The sequence below is a fragment of the Dermochelys coriacea genome, chromosome 14 (genome assembly GCF_009764565.3).
Source record: "Dermochelys coriacea isolate rDerCor1 chromosome 14, rDerCor1.pri.v4, whole genome shotgun sequence".
Classification (NCBI taxonomy): Eukaryota; Metazoa; Chordata; order Testudines; family Dermochelyidae; genus Dermochelys; species Dermochelys coriacea.
Genome location: NC_050081.1, coordinates 8,192,736 through 8,207,508, shown reverse-complemented (window position 1 = coordinate 8,207,508; position 14,773 = coordinate 8,192,736). Strand labels below are relative to the sequence as shown.

Below are 14,773 nucleotides of genomic sequence, written 5' to 3'. Positions count from 1 at the left end.
GGGTTGGACGTGCTTTTTCTGGAGATTTTTGGCATTGGTGGAGCGTAGGCTAAAGGGGTCACTAATGGAAATGTACTCATCTGCTAATTTCCTTTCTTCCATATAATATCTTCTCTAATGTTCAGAGACAGAGGGCAGCTTCAGTGCTTTCACACCTGTGATGCGAACACTGTTGGGTTTGCCTGCTTGGCAAGCCATCAACAGAATTTTTCCAAAGCTGTAAAGTATTAATTAAAAAAAATCTAAACTTTTTCATTTGACCAGTCAGTGAGTGTAACCACTGCCAGTGAAAGATTAAAAACATTATTCATGGCTGTTCATTCCTCCCATGAATGAGACAGTTGAGAAGAGGTAGCTTATGTGACCGTGACTGCCGTGGGACACAGCTGAGAATGCCAAAAAAACAGGGTTGTCACATCCCAAAACGGGTGGTTTATTCTATAATTAGATTTCTTCTTTGAGTGCTTGCTCATATCCAATTAGGGGTGTGTACTGGAAGGTTTTTCCCCTAGCAGCATCTGTTGAGTCGGCTCTGGAGCCCCCTGGAGTCGCACCTTCATGGCGCCGCATATAGCGCCCCGCTGACCCGCCTCTCCAGTTCCTTCTTACCGCCAGTGATGGTCATGAGAGCATTTCGTCTCTCGTGTTCAATGAGCGATCCTCTAGTGTAGTTTTCAGTAAATAGTTACAGATAGTTTTAAAAAAGGTGTTAGATATTTGGACTTGAGGTACTGAGGGGTGTTTCCCTTCCCCGTTTTCCCGTCCCTCTCGCGGGCCTGGGGCGTGCCTCAGACCCAGGGGTTTAAGCCATATGAGGTTTGGCAGAAGCCTATGCCCATGGGCGACCCACACTCAGCTTATCTAAAGTGCTTGGGGAGACCCATCAAACAGACAGATGTAAGATCTGCAGGAGTTTTCGCCCCACACGAAGAAAGAGAGGGATCACAGATTAAAGTTACTGCTAATGGAAACAGCTTTCTGCCTTCAGTCTGAGTCGAACCCCATGGACACAGCACTGGTCTCCTCAGCATTGGTGTGCAACGTGCCGGCTTCAGTCCGGGAGGTGCTGAGGAAGGACTCTGGGGTCAGAAACCCTTGGCACTGGCACTCCCCAGCACCAAGCATGACACAGTCTCAATCTTGGCCCCGTGTCCCAAAGAAGAAGCACAGGAAGACTGATAGAGGCCGATCCCTTTCCCATGCAAGGAAATGGGAAGCACCCAAGGGTAGGGTGACTGATGCAAGACCGCACCTCCCTCCCAGCTCAACAGCTGGCTCCGTCGACTCCAGGCCCACAGGAAGGACCATTGAGTCCGGTGCTACCGGAAGAGACCCAGGTGGAAGATTTGGGCCTCCCTTCCACACCCGAAACTTATGAGGCGGTGCGGGACCTGATAACTCTGACGGGTCCGCACTCTCCCGACCACGGTGCCCCTGCCCCAGCCCCAAGGCCCCAAATGACACAGAGGCCACTGGTGCAGTCCACAGGCAAGCAGGCTATGACTCGGCAATGGTCTCCATCGCCCCGGCACCGACAGGCATGGTGCCGCCATGGTCTCTGTGCGCAGACTCATTGGAGTATGAATCGGACACGGACTCATTGGTGTCCCCGGAGAAGCTGGCACTCCCAGACAGTAGGGATGACTCAAACTTTCTCCCCGGTACTGTGGCCACCACAATGGCAAGTACCATCTCAGATGCCGACTCAGTGGCCCTTCTGGATCCCGTGGGCTTACCACCAGTCCCAGTGGTCCGCCTTGGCACGCTCCTTTTCGGTCGCTTCTGAGAAAAGAACTGCGTTTGGGGCCAGAGATCTCTCCCAAGTATCAGCCACCGTTAGCGCCACAATTGGTACTGCGCCCAGCACTGACAGCAGGGCCAGCACTGACAGATGGGCTGGCGCCGGCACCAACAGCAGGACTGGCACCATACTCAGTGGCACCGTGCCCGGCATCATGGCTACAATAAGTACCACGGAAGGTACTGCGGCTGGTACCATGGCTGGTACGGAGGCGGACTCCGATTTGGGGCCGGAGCTGGATGGGCAGGAGGGGCACTCCCATGTTCGAGGCTCCTCATCATTGTCTCCAGATGAGGCAGTGGCAGGAACATCTGGTGTGAATCAGCATATCCTCCCACAGGGCTAGATGTGCATGGGCTTCTAGGGTAGTCGCTAAACCAAAGAGCAGCAGAGGGGTTGATGGGGAGTGACTAGGATTTAAATTGGAGATCCTCCTATGTGAAGGGGACATGAAAAAGCAGCAACACTCTGTGGAAGGGATGTGAAATGACAGCCCGATCTATTGAGATTAGGAAATCTCCCAGGTGTATTGCAGCAAAGGCTGAAACAGATGTTTCCATCTGGGAATTCTTTGTTATTTTTTTAGTTTTTCTTATGCTGGCATTGAGCTGTGTTAGGTTTAATAATGCTTTGACTCCCCTGTCCTCTTGTGGATGATAAAAAAAAAATACATAGTATAGCCTTGAGAACGTTTCTGGTATTGTACAGACAGTGTGGCCCCCAGAGTAAGAAGGTGACAGAATTCTTGCATAACTAGTTTCAGAGTAGCAGCCGTGTTCATGCATTCGATGAAGTGAGCTATAGCTCAAGAAAGCTTATGCTCAAATAACTTTGTTAGTCTCTAAGGTGCCACAAGTACTCCTTTTCCTTTTGCATAACTAGTGGTTTTTTTGTGGGGTTTTGGACAGCGGAGATTGGATAAAGAATGTTTTGGATTGTCATGTCACTTCTAGGAAGTGTCCTTGCTGAAGTACTTCCAAGACTTGCTTATCTTTTTGTGGAGGCTTGCCAGTACAGAAATTGACAGGTAGTTCCCCACGTGCCTATATCCAACCAAAGGCCTTAGCTCGTCATACAGAGGCTTTGAGGGCAGGCAGACACAGCAGAAGAGCTGGATGACTTTCCCCTGCTGCCTTTGTTCCAGTACTTTTTAGGCTTATAGTTGGACTCTCTGGGGCTATGCTTCTGCCGATGCTGGATCCAAAAGGACTGCTTTGAGCTGCATGATTGCTTGAATATCCTTTTAGTAACCAGAAGAAAGCATTTTTGGTATGCCAATATTATCAGGCACAAACTTTTCCAAGATTTATTTGAATAGCATTTGAACCAGAGAATTATGAAGCATATAGAAACTTAGAATAATCACCAGCATTCCAAGGATACAACAGGTGAGTATAACCTAGCTGCAGATCTGGGGCCCATGGCTGTGGCAGAAGAATGCATGATATTCGTGGAAGTATTGGGCATAAAAGCAGAGCTAAGACAGCATCATTCACTAGAGAGCCGAAATTGTTATGCTTAATGGTGCTGATGGACTTAAAGCCATTGCACCATGTCACAGAGATGCTATCAAAACATGTAGCACAGAGAGCAGCTTACAGGACAGCTGGCAGCAAGTCAGAATCTATTCTCAGGGAGCTCTTTATCTTCCTTTTAATCGAATCCCTTTCAGGGAAAAATGTCCTTTTCAGAGGGAATAATCATGCCTGTAGCAAGAGAAATTACCTGTACATCAGCTTTTTGGACACTGTTTTTGGGACATGGAAATTTTGGGTGTTTGGCTCTTATAAAATGTGAAAATCTGCCTCTTTAGTTACTTACCTTTTTCTGGAAATTCCCACTGAGATCTTATCCTAACCTCAAAGGAGGAGTGAAAAGGCAACTGTGAATCTACTTTAACTTCACACGGGCTGTTGTTCCATACCACCTGAAACGGGTGTAGCTGGATATATGTGCCAAAGATGTTAGGTTTTTTTTCTCTTGGCTTCAGACTTTTCCAGAGGAAATTTTTTTTCTGCTTTTGTAGTGTGAGCATTCCTGCTCAGATTTAATAATTCACCTTTTTATTTAGGGGTGATTTTGAAGAAATAAGGGAGAAATCAGGTGCTTTTCAAGTTTTTCTCTTTGATTCCTTGGACTTCCTAGATTTTTAATTTTGACAGTGGCCTCAGATGAGACTTTTAGTCTTCCAAGCTGCCTTGTATCTGAGGGATTTCAAATGAGAAAATGCTGACTCCAGTTCTGGAGAATGAGAACTGGAGTTCCTTCAAGTGGAGTCCTCTGGAGCATGGCTTGAGGGGGGGGGGGGAGGAGAGGAGAGAGAATTCTGACGACCTTGCCAAGAAGTGGGGAGAGATGTTCATGTTCCCTGGTTCAGAAAGGAGGTTGACTTTGGATGCTCCAAAGCAGTGCTCATTTACCCTTTCTAGGTAGAAAAGCTGAGAGGATCCTCCTTTCTAGAGCCTGAGTTGAAATGAGGTTCCCTTCCGCTTGTCCCAGAGGTTCTTTTCTTGAGGCCTAAGGCCCCATTCCTGGTTCATTCGCTCAGGTGCTTTTGAAAATTTACCCTAGGTGACTTAGGAGCGCTCCCAACGCAGCTCATAAGCATGGAGATGGACTTGAATTTTAATCACACATGGAAGTTAGTTACTTTACAGTTAGAATGTTGGCCCTGCTCACTCAAACAATTTGATAGAAATTCAGCCACAACAGTATAAGGTGGAGGAATAAAAGAAAATAAGCAGGTGAACACTGAACAGACATATTGGGCCAAATTCTCTGCGGGTGTAACTCTGAAGCCAATGGAGAGAATTAGACTAGCAGAGAATTTGATCCACTCTCTATACTTTTTATCAGTGTAGACCTCAACAAAATTAAATGCATTTTCTGGAACATACTGGTATCAGATTAGAAAAATAACTTAAATGGATTTCATTGTACTTGCAGGTTGTATCCAAAATGCTTTTTTAAATGGCATTAGAAAGTACCGCAACATGTACAGTGCCATATTCTGAAAAGGGATGGATCTCTGCTGTGAGATTTTGCAGGTTTTCTATTACAAAGTACTAGTTGCTTGACAGAGATTGCTGTGTAAATTTTCCATTCTTTTTTCAGTTTCGCCATGTATTTCCTTTGGTTTTCACTGCACGCGATGTATTCTAGTTCTGTGCAAAGATAGGTCAGCCTGAGCCACAATGTTCAGATTTGAATTTCCTCTTAATTTAGGTTTCAGAGTAGCAGCCGTGTTAGTCTGTATTCACAAAAAGAAAAGGAGTACTTGTGGCACCTTAGAGACTAACAAATTTATTAGAGCATAAGCTTTCGTGAGCTACAGCTCACTTCATCGGATGCATTTGGTGGAAAAAACAGAGGAGAGATTTATATACACACACATAGAGAACATGAAGCAACGGGTTTATCATACACACTGTAAGGAGAGTGATCACTTAAGATAAGCCATCACCAGCAGCAGGGGGGGAAAGGAGGAAAACCTTTCATGGTGACAAGCAAGGTAGGCTAATTCCAGCAGTTAACAAGAATATCAGAGGAACAGTGGGGGGTGGGGTGGGAGGGAGAAATACCATGGGGAAATAGTTTTACTTTGTGTAATGACTCATCCATTCCCAGTCTCTATTCAAGCCTAAGTTAATTGTATCCAGTTTGCAAATTAATTCCAATTCAGCAGTCTCTCGTTGGAGTCTGTTTTTGAAGCTTTTTTGTTGAAGGATAGCCACTCTTAGGTCTGTGATCGAGTGACCAGAGAGATTGAAGTGTTCTCCAACTGGTTTTTGAATGTTATAATTCTTGACGTCTGATTTGTGTCCATTCATTCTTTTACGTAGAGACTGTCCAGTTTGGCCAATGTACATGGCAGAGGGGCAAATCAGACGTCAATTATAACATAATTATGTTATAATTGAATTATAACATTCAAAAAGCCTACCTTGCTTGTCACCATGAAAGGTTTTCCTCCTCCTCTCCCCCCCCCCCCCCGCTGCTGGTGATGGCTTATCTTAAGTGATCACTCTCCTTACAGTGTGTATGATAAACCCATTGTTTCATGTTCTCTGTGTGTGTGTATATAAATCTCTCCTCTGTTTTTTCCATCAAATGCATCCGATGAAGTGAGCTGTAGCTCACGAAAGCTTATGCTCTAATAAATTTGTTAGTCTCTAAGGTGCCACAAGTACTCCTTTTCTTTTTGCGAATACAGACTAACACGGCTGCTACTCTGAAACCTGAAATATTTCCCCATGGTATTTCTCCCTCCCACCCCACCTCCCACTGTTCCTCTGATATTCTTGTTAACTGCTGGAATTAGCCTACCTTGCTTGTCACCATGAAAGGTTTTCCTCCTTTCTCCCTCCCCCCCCCCCCCCGCTGCTGGTGATGGCTTATCTTAAGTGATCACAAGTATTCAAATTCATGGAATCAAAAATGTATACTCTAGCTTAACCAGAAGTTGTGGGCTTGATGCAGGAATTACTGGGTGAAATTCTCTGGCATTTGTTATGCATGTCAGACAATAGATAATCATAATGGGCCCTTCTGCCCTTAAAGTCAAAGAAATTACAGGAGCACATTTTAAAGACACAAATTACACCGAAAAAAAGTCACTATATTCAAAGTGTTGCAAAGTACTAATATTGGTTTATATCATGACATTTCCCAGTTTTTCACATCTGTCAGGTATTTACTGCAAGGTGGGTGCACAACTGGTTTCAAACTCATAGAGTAGTTATTAATGATTTGCAGTCACACTGAAGGAGGTTTGTAGTGGAGTCCTGCAATGGTCTGTCCTGCATCTGACGTTATTCAATATTTCCATTAACAATTTTGAGAATGGGGCAGAGAGTATGCTTATACATTTTGTGGACAACACCAGGCCGAGAGGGATTGCAAGCGCTTTGGATGACAGGATTAGAATTCAAAATGATCTTATAAATTTGAGAATTGGTCTGAAATCAACAAGATGAAATTCCATAAAGACAAGGGCAAAGTACAACGCTTAGAAAAGAATAGTGAAATGTACAAATACAAAGTGGGGAATAATTTGCTAGGCAGTATTACTGTGGAAAAAGATCCGAGAGTTCTAGTGGATCACAAATTGAATATGAGTCAATGATGTGATGCACTTGTGAAAAAGGCTAATATATTCTGGGGTGTATTAACAGGAGTGCCATGTGTAAAACACAAGAGATAATTATCCTGCTCTGCTTGGTACTCTTGAGGCCTCTGGTGGAATATTTTGTTGCATTTTGGGGTGCCATGCTTTGAGAAAGATGTGGACAAATTGGAGAGAGTCTAGAGGACAGCACCAAAAATGATAAAATGTTTAGAAAACCTGACCTATGAGGAAAGGTTAAAAAAAACTTGGCATGTTTATTGTGGGGAAAAGACTAGGGGTGGACCTAGTAACAGTCTTCAAATATGTAAAGGGCTGCTATAAAAAGTGTAAAGATCAATTGTTCTGCTTGTCCACTGAATGTAGGACAAGAAGTAATTGACGTAGTCTGTACCAAAATTAGGTTAGATATTGGGAAGAATTTTCTAACTGTGAAGGATGCTTAAGAACTGGAAGCGGTTACCAAAGGAGATTGTGAAATCTTCATCATTGGAGGTTTTTAAGAATGGGTTAGACAAACACCTGCCAGAGATGGTCTAGGTATACTTAGTGCTTCCTCGGTGAGGGGACGAGGGGGGGAATGCATTATATGATCTTTGAGGTCCCTTAAAACCATATTTTTCTGAGATTCTATGAGCCTTTTCTGCCAGTGGTGAATAATTGCTCTAGGCTACCCTTTTTAATCTCATAACAAAATAAGAGAACTTAATTGTTGAGCAGAGATACTTTTTGAGATGCTGTCAGCCAACCTGAGTCACGCAAAGTTAAATTTTTGTCATAAAAGGCAGTGCATGGTATAATAATATCTAATGACCATATATTTTGCATTTCAATAGCACCTTTTAGCCAAGATTCTCAAAGTGCTTTTACAAACATAAACTCATATAAAACTCAGTAATCCTCACAAATACCTCTACGAAGTGATAGGCAAGGATTATCCCCATTTAACAGACAGGGAAACTGAAGCAGAGAGGTTGAGTGAATGGCCTTATTTCATGCAGGAGGTCAGTGGCACATCTGGGAATAGAATCTAGGCTCTTACTCTCAGTCCTTTGTTCTGTATTCCACGTCTTGTTATACTGAGGTATGAAATAGCATTTGAAATTATCAGCTTGAAAGCTGGTGATAACTACATATTTATATCATTAGAATGGTTTTTTTTCTATATTCACTGGAGTAAGTCAGGAGTTTAAATCACTTCCTTTTTCATTGACTTCCAGCTTAATTGTGTTTCTGTTTTGTAACTTAATGTCAATTTCAAGTCTTACCCTTTGATGAATAACTAAGTCATTCAGAGTAATGCAACGCCTTCCTCTGTAGCATGGGGCACGGGTCACTTGCTGGAGGATTCTCTGCTCCTTGAAGTCTTTAAACCACAATTTGAGGACTTCAATAGCTCAGACATAGGTGAGAGGTTTTTTGCAGGAGAGGGTGGGTGACATTCTTTGCCCTGCATTGTGCAGCAGGTCAGACTAGATGATCATAATGGTCCCTTCTGACCTTAGTATTTATGATCTATGAATGCATTTGCATCTCTTTGCCCATAAGGACATTGGCCCATAAGGACATTATCACCTTTGTTTTCATAAACCAAATTTAGAATAGCCTGAGTAATTGTTTTTGTCTTGTTAGATGGAGCGTAATTGAATAGGATCTTTGTAGATATTGTAAGCCCAGTTTTCAAACATGAGTTCATATATAGGATGTCCAAATCCCACATCTTTCAGTCATGTTGGTACTTAGGTGCATAAATCCCTGTTTTTTGAATGCCTATATGCTGATTTAGACATCTTGGGCCAGATCCTTAGTTGGTGCAATTTGGCACAGCTCCTTTGATATCAGTGGGATTATTTACGCTAAAGCGCTTTGCTGGATCATGGCCCAAGTCCCTCTCCCCTGCCTTTTTTTTTTTTTTCTTCCATTCTTTTTCACAAACTGGGTCATATCATACCATCAGTTTTTAAGCAGGCTCTCTATTGAAATAACACAGTATGTCCCATTAAAATTAACTTATTTGTTTTAAGATGACATTTCTCTTCCGTGCCTTTGATGACAATGTCCAGATTGCTAAAGTTTAGTCAAGGAAAATCCTGACTTCTGGTACTAGAATTCCCTCCCCCCCATTTTATCTCCTCCTTGTATATTGTGTATCTTTATTATGGCCCCTCACAATAAAAAAATTAACAGAATTTCTGTTTGATTCTTAGAGTTTACAAGACATTCAATAAGTGTAAAAGGAAGAGTAGGATTTGAGCAATATCCTTTCACATACTTTTTAAGGCCCTGAAATTGCAATTGACCACAAGAGTGGACTACTGCCATATGCTCTGCCAGTTGCAGGATTAGGATCTGAAGTGGTATTTCAGTATATGAAACCAAGTATCAGAGGGGTAGCTGTGTTAGTCTGTATTCACAAAAACGAGGAGTCTAATGGCACCTTAAAGACTAACAGATTTATTTGAGCATAAGGGGTAAAAAACCCACTTCTTCAGATGCATAGAGCATGCTGAAATAAATCTGTTAATCTTTAAGGTGCCACCGGACTCCTCGTTGTTTTTCAGTATATGAAATATTCCCAAAGTATCAATGAATTGAGTTTAAATATAATAAAAGTTAAACATGACAGTCAAACCAGGCTTCTTAAAGCTCAGAGGCTAACTATTTGAATTGGATTTCAACCACTTAAGAGCAGGTAGTTATCTGTACAGTGTATGCATAGATACTTGGTACTTAGCCTTACTGTTTCATTAACATCAGTATTCTTATAGTTGTTACATGAGTCACTGTTGAACTGAGTCCAATAGCTGTGTACATGTATTAATATAACGGGTTCAGCCCATTAATTCTCAATTGCTACGGTTCTACACTGTGGCAAGATTTAACTTCCAAAAGAACTGGTTTTATGTAATAGAAAACAGAATCTTAGCTTATGAAATGTTAAGCTGTCTTTGTGTTTAAGTCCTATAGAAAATGAGCCCCTCTCTTCTTTTCTAGGGTATATTTCAGAAATCGCTGGGTAAAGACTGTCCACCCAGTTGTGCATCAATACTGTTTGATTTCAAGCACACATTCCACCTTTCAGATGCCACAGAAAGAAGATATTCTTAGACAACGAGTAGTAGTTGTTACTTTGAATACTTCACAGTATCTATGTCAACTGGATCTTGAACCTGGTGAGATTTCAGACAAGAAATATCTTTTAAAATACTTTTGAGAAATAGTCTTGTTCGGTATTTTTCAGTGCCAGTCAAAGTGGCTCTTACATCTTTCCCCATCCCTGCCATAAATGAACCCTCTGAATATTCTTTTGGTTTTCCCTTTTGGATCCAGAGACAAGAAGGAAAAGATGAATCATTTTAATTAGTGAATGTTACAGAAGTGTTAAATGTTACAATCTAAGTTTGTTGGTATTCAGATTAGCCTCATTCTGAACTTTGTTTATTTAAAAATGGGGATCATGTAAAAAAATCAAACTTTAATGAAAAAACAAACAAACCAGCATTGTCCATTATTTAGAACTGATCCAGCATGGGAGAGAGAGGGATACTGAATATTTTATTTATCTCTTTGTCAGACTTCGTTTCAGTGGAAATTATTTGACCATTTCTGCCATGCTTTCTCCAGGCTCTGATCCAGCAAAACACTTTGCTGAAGAGGGATGGATTTATGCACATGTTAAGTGCTTTGTTGAATCAAGGCCTTTGGGATGCTGTTAGTGGTGGTATCTTGCTTTTTCACATACAGTACATATTTTCATATCTTTATCAGGTAATTTATTTTTCAAAACACCCACAGATTATTTACTTTTTATGGATTGTTTAGCTATGGAGACTCCCTAATCTCCCCCTTCCCTCTCATGCACATACACATGCGCGCGCACACACCATTACATTAAAAAGAGATTAATTTGTTATTTCTAGATTATTTGATTTGAAGTAACCTAGACTAATTCACTGGGGCAAAGGCTGCTTAGTGCCCATCGCTTTCCTTGATCCACAAATAAATTTCATCTGACATTTAGCGAATGTCTAATCTCTTTAAAGATATTTTTAAGATTAACTCCTTAAGGCTGGACACGCTGCTATGGATAAGGTTAAATTCTAAATCATTATACATTTTTTCCAAAATTTTAGAATTTGAATGTGATCTCTTTGAGACAAAAGTTCTTACCTTACTTATTTGGTAAAGGGCTGCGAATATTCATGCTGATATACATATAAAGTTGTTAGAGGGGGTTCAAGGCTCACTTTCTTAGTTTTTGTCATAAAGCATTGAATAATTTATTACTCGATAATCAATACCTGTTCATTATTTTTTATTAATTCGAAGAATGATTGTTAGATTTTTTTTACATATAATAAATCTTACTGCATTGTACTGAAATTGTTCTGACACTATTTTAAATCTTTAAGAAATATATATACGCATTTCTCAAAAATGTAAATATATATTTATATTTCTCTTTTACCTATTTAGAGCATCAATGCATTTAAGAAACACAATTACAAATGTAAAATTTTCTGTTCAAAGCTTTAGTTCATCAGTTTTTTCCAATTATGAATTTTCCAGTGAATAGACTGCATAGCCTGATCTACAGATTATATAGTAATTATATTAATTACATAAGAATTTCCAGTTATTACTTTGAGGGTTGACAGGTTCTTGTCCCAAGATCAGGCCCAATATTATTTAAGTTCTTTTGCCCTCCAGTTCCTCCCCTCGTGAACTCCCACTTTCCCTAGTATCCCATTCCAGCAAAGCACTTTGGTATGTGTATAAATTTAAGAACATTTATAGAGCCAGTAAAGTCAGTGGGACTACACACATTTAAAGTCCATCATGGGCTGAAGTGCTTGATCAAGGTCTAAATGCCTGCAAGAATAGATGGACTTGGTAGTGTGTCTGGAAGGTTAACAAATCTGGGCTCTGTCAGACCCAGAAGGGAAGCAAATTCCAGAGTTGAGAAACCTATTTGGAGAACATCCTGCCAGCGGTATTCTCTTGTTTGTATCAAGGAAGCTCCAGATTGACTATCTCCACTGTTGTCAACTGTGGTGGCATGGCAGGGGGAAAAGGTGTTCTCTCAAGAAAAAGTTAAAATAATTGTCTGAATCAGTTGGCCACGGTTGTCCATCTGATATGCTGCGCTATTGTTTGGATGGTTTTTAGTAGTTAGTAGACATTAATTTGCATATGAATGTGTGGATAGTTTCCATTGGTGAATATCAGAATGTAATTCTCTCAGGAGTTTATCCTATTGTCATCACTGTTTTTTTAATTGTATCTGCAATTTCATATATTTGCTGATGTCTCTCTCTATTCTATAGGGTTTTTTACACATATTCTATTAGATGAAGCTGCGCAGGCCATGGAGTGTGAGACGATCATGCCTCTAGCATTAGCTAATAAAAACACAAGAATCGTCTTGGCTGGAGACCATATGCAAGTAAGAGCCTCAGGACTTTTTCATATCGAGCTTGGTTTATATTATATTTCCCTCAGAAAATGTATTAAGTCTATCCATCTATTTAAGGTACTTATCTGGCCCCATTACTGTAGTATTAGAGTGCCTCACAATCTTTAAAGTATTTATCTTCACAACACCCCTGTGAGATAGGGAAGGGCTATATTTTATAGATGGGGAACAGAAGCACAGAGTTGCTTAGGGTCACACAGGTAAGTCTGTGGAGGAACAGGGGTTTGAACCCAGCTCAGCCAAGTCCTAGGCTAATGCTGAAACCACTGTGACAGTTCTTTCTTTTATAAACTATATAAGTTTCAAAGTTAGATAGTGCTTCAGTTTAATGAGGTGGGCAGATAAGTCCGAACACCCCATATTACATGTGGGAAGGTGAGGCACGATGAGGTAAGGTAACTTGCCTAAGGCTACCCATTGAGTCAGTGGCAGAACCAGGATCAGAATTCCATCTCATTCTGTGCTCTGACCACTAGCCCAAACAGTCTCTAAAAAGGTGAAGGAAAACAGATATCACATGTTATGATTTAGGCAATGCTTTTTTTATTAATGACAACAACATCAGGAAGAGGATCTAAACCATCAGTGAATATTCTATTAGATGAAATGAAATTGAAAATACCATTATGTTTCTGCCCTTGTGTCACCATGCTGTGCTTAAAAATTGTGGGAGTCTCAAACACTGATGATGGTATGCCATTCTGCTGCCTGTAGGCAAAAGGGAGTGAGCTAAGAATAGGGTCAGCCGTACTTGCTTTGTTGGTTTAGTAGTGAGGATGCAGCCCCTTCTTGTGCACCACTACAATAGATGTAATATCATATGCTTATGGCTCCTCTAGTCCTTGCATAAATACCCCTGTTGAGACTGCAGGACCTACAGACCTGGTACAGGGCCAATGGGGTATTTATTGTTCTAATAATAATCCCTAGCTCTTATATAGTGCTGTTCATCCATAGATCTCAAAATGTTTTACAAAGGACGTCATTATCATTATTTCCATCTGAAAGTTAGGGAAACGGAGATAGAGGGAGGGAAGAGACTTTCCCAACATCACCCAGCAAAGCAGTGACTGAGCCAGGAATTGAATCCAGGTGTCCGGAGTCCCAGTCTAGTGCCCCAACCATTAGGCCACATTTCTGCCTCTATTCTATCCTCCTCTTCCTCTGTAAAAAGCTGTTTTTCCAAGTAAAATAGTTTGGCTGTTTTCATATTTTTTAAAAGATGGTGATCTCACCTCAGTGTGCAACATTTGCATTTCTAAAGTTAAAAGTGAGCTGACATTGAAAAAATAAATACAGCATCTCAAATCATTAACATAGCAGAATATATATGTAGGCTTAACATTTCCAAGCATGTCTAAACAATGTTTTAAAATCAGTTCCGTATTTCCTTACCTTTCTAAATTGAAATCCTGGGTTATGCCTTTTCCTGCTACAGCAAATGATGTGAGTCACCACTAAAGCCGTGTAAGGCATTAGGGAAGCATACTGGTAACCAGGGCATCTTGAGTTCTATTCCCAGTTCTCCCAGTGAGTACAATAATTTATAATAATTTTATAAACCTTGAAGAGATCCTCAAATGAAAGGTACTAGAGAATTGCAAAATAGTATTCTGCAAGGTGTGTACCTCCTTCTATTGTTTGCGATTGTCAGTGATGTCCGCAAACTATGTAAGCAAAACATAGACAAAGGTGTTTTGGCACACGCATGTAAACAAGCTTTTTTCTTCCTTTCATCTTTACATAGTAACAAAATATTCCACTGGTCAGCTAAGATCATACATACTTGTGTCACTTTTGCAGCAGAAAGGTGTGTTTCTATGTAGTTATTGTAACTAGCCCCAAACCAAGTCATGGACATATGTTTTCTTAATACTACTGAATCAGCTTTGTAAGATTTAGTTGTTTACAGGCCATCCTTCAGTTGATGTAGAATTTTTCTTTTAGGAGTATGAAAATCTAAGTTTGCATATTTAGTTAAATTTTCTCTGTATGTGTGTGTCTATTACAGCTCAGTCCTTTTGTCTACAGCGAATTTGCCAGGGAGAGAAATCTTCATGTTTCATTACTTGATCGGCTCTATGAGCACTACCCTGCAGAGTTTCCATGCAGGATCTTGCTGTGTGAGAACTATCGCTCCCATGAAGCTATCATCAAGTAGGTGTGAACTTTTTCACTGTATCACACTTTTGTTTGACTGGTGTGAGTGAAGCTCAAAAGGCAGAACAACTTTGTCATTTCAGTGCCACAAGTAGTTGAAAAGAGAGAGAGAAGCAACTACAACTTGTATTTACATAATAAAATCATAGTAGTTTTGCATTTTAAAAGTTAATTGGTGAGAAATTTTTTCCATTGTTAAATAATGAGACAA

At 40.7% G+C, this 14,773-nt stretch overlaps 1 protein-coding gene across 1 annotated transcript in view; it reads left to right on the top strand.

The window, feature by feature from the left end:
- Positions 1 to 14,773, top strand: part of HELZ (helicase with zinc finger) — a 149,579-nt gene that overhangs the window by 73,156 nt on the left and 61,650 nt on the right. Inside the window, 3 exon segments of the mRNA XM_038371412.2 lie at positions 9,921 to 10,099; positions 12,254 to 12,372; positions 14,414 to 14,559. Of these exon segments, the coding sequence (XP_038227340.1) occupies positions 9,921 to 10,099; positions 12,254 to 12,372; positions 14,414 to 14,559 (444 nt within the window).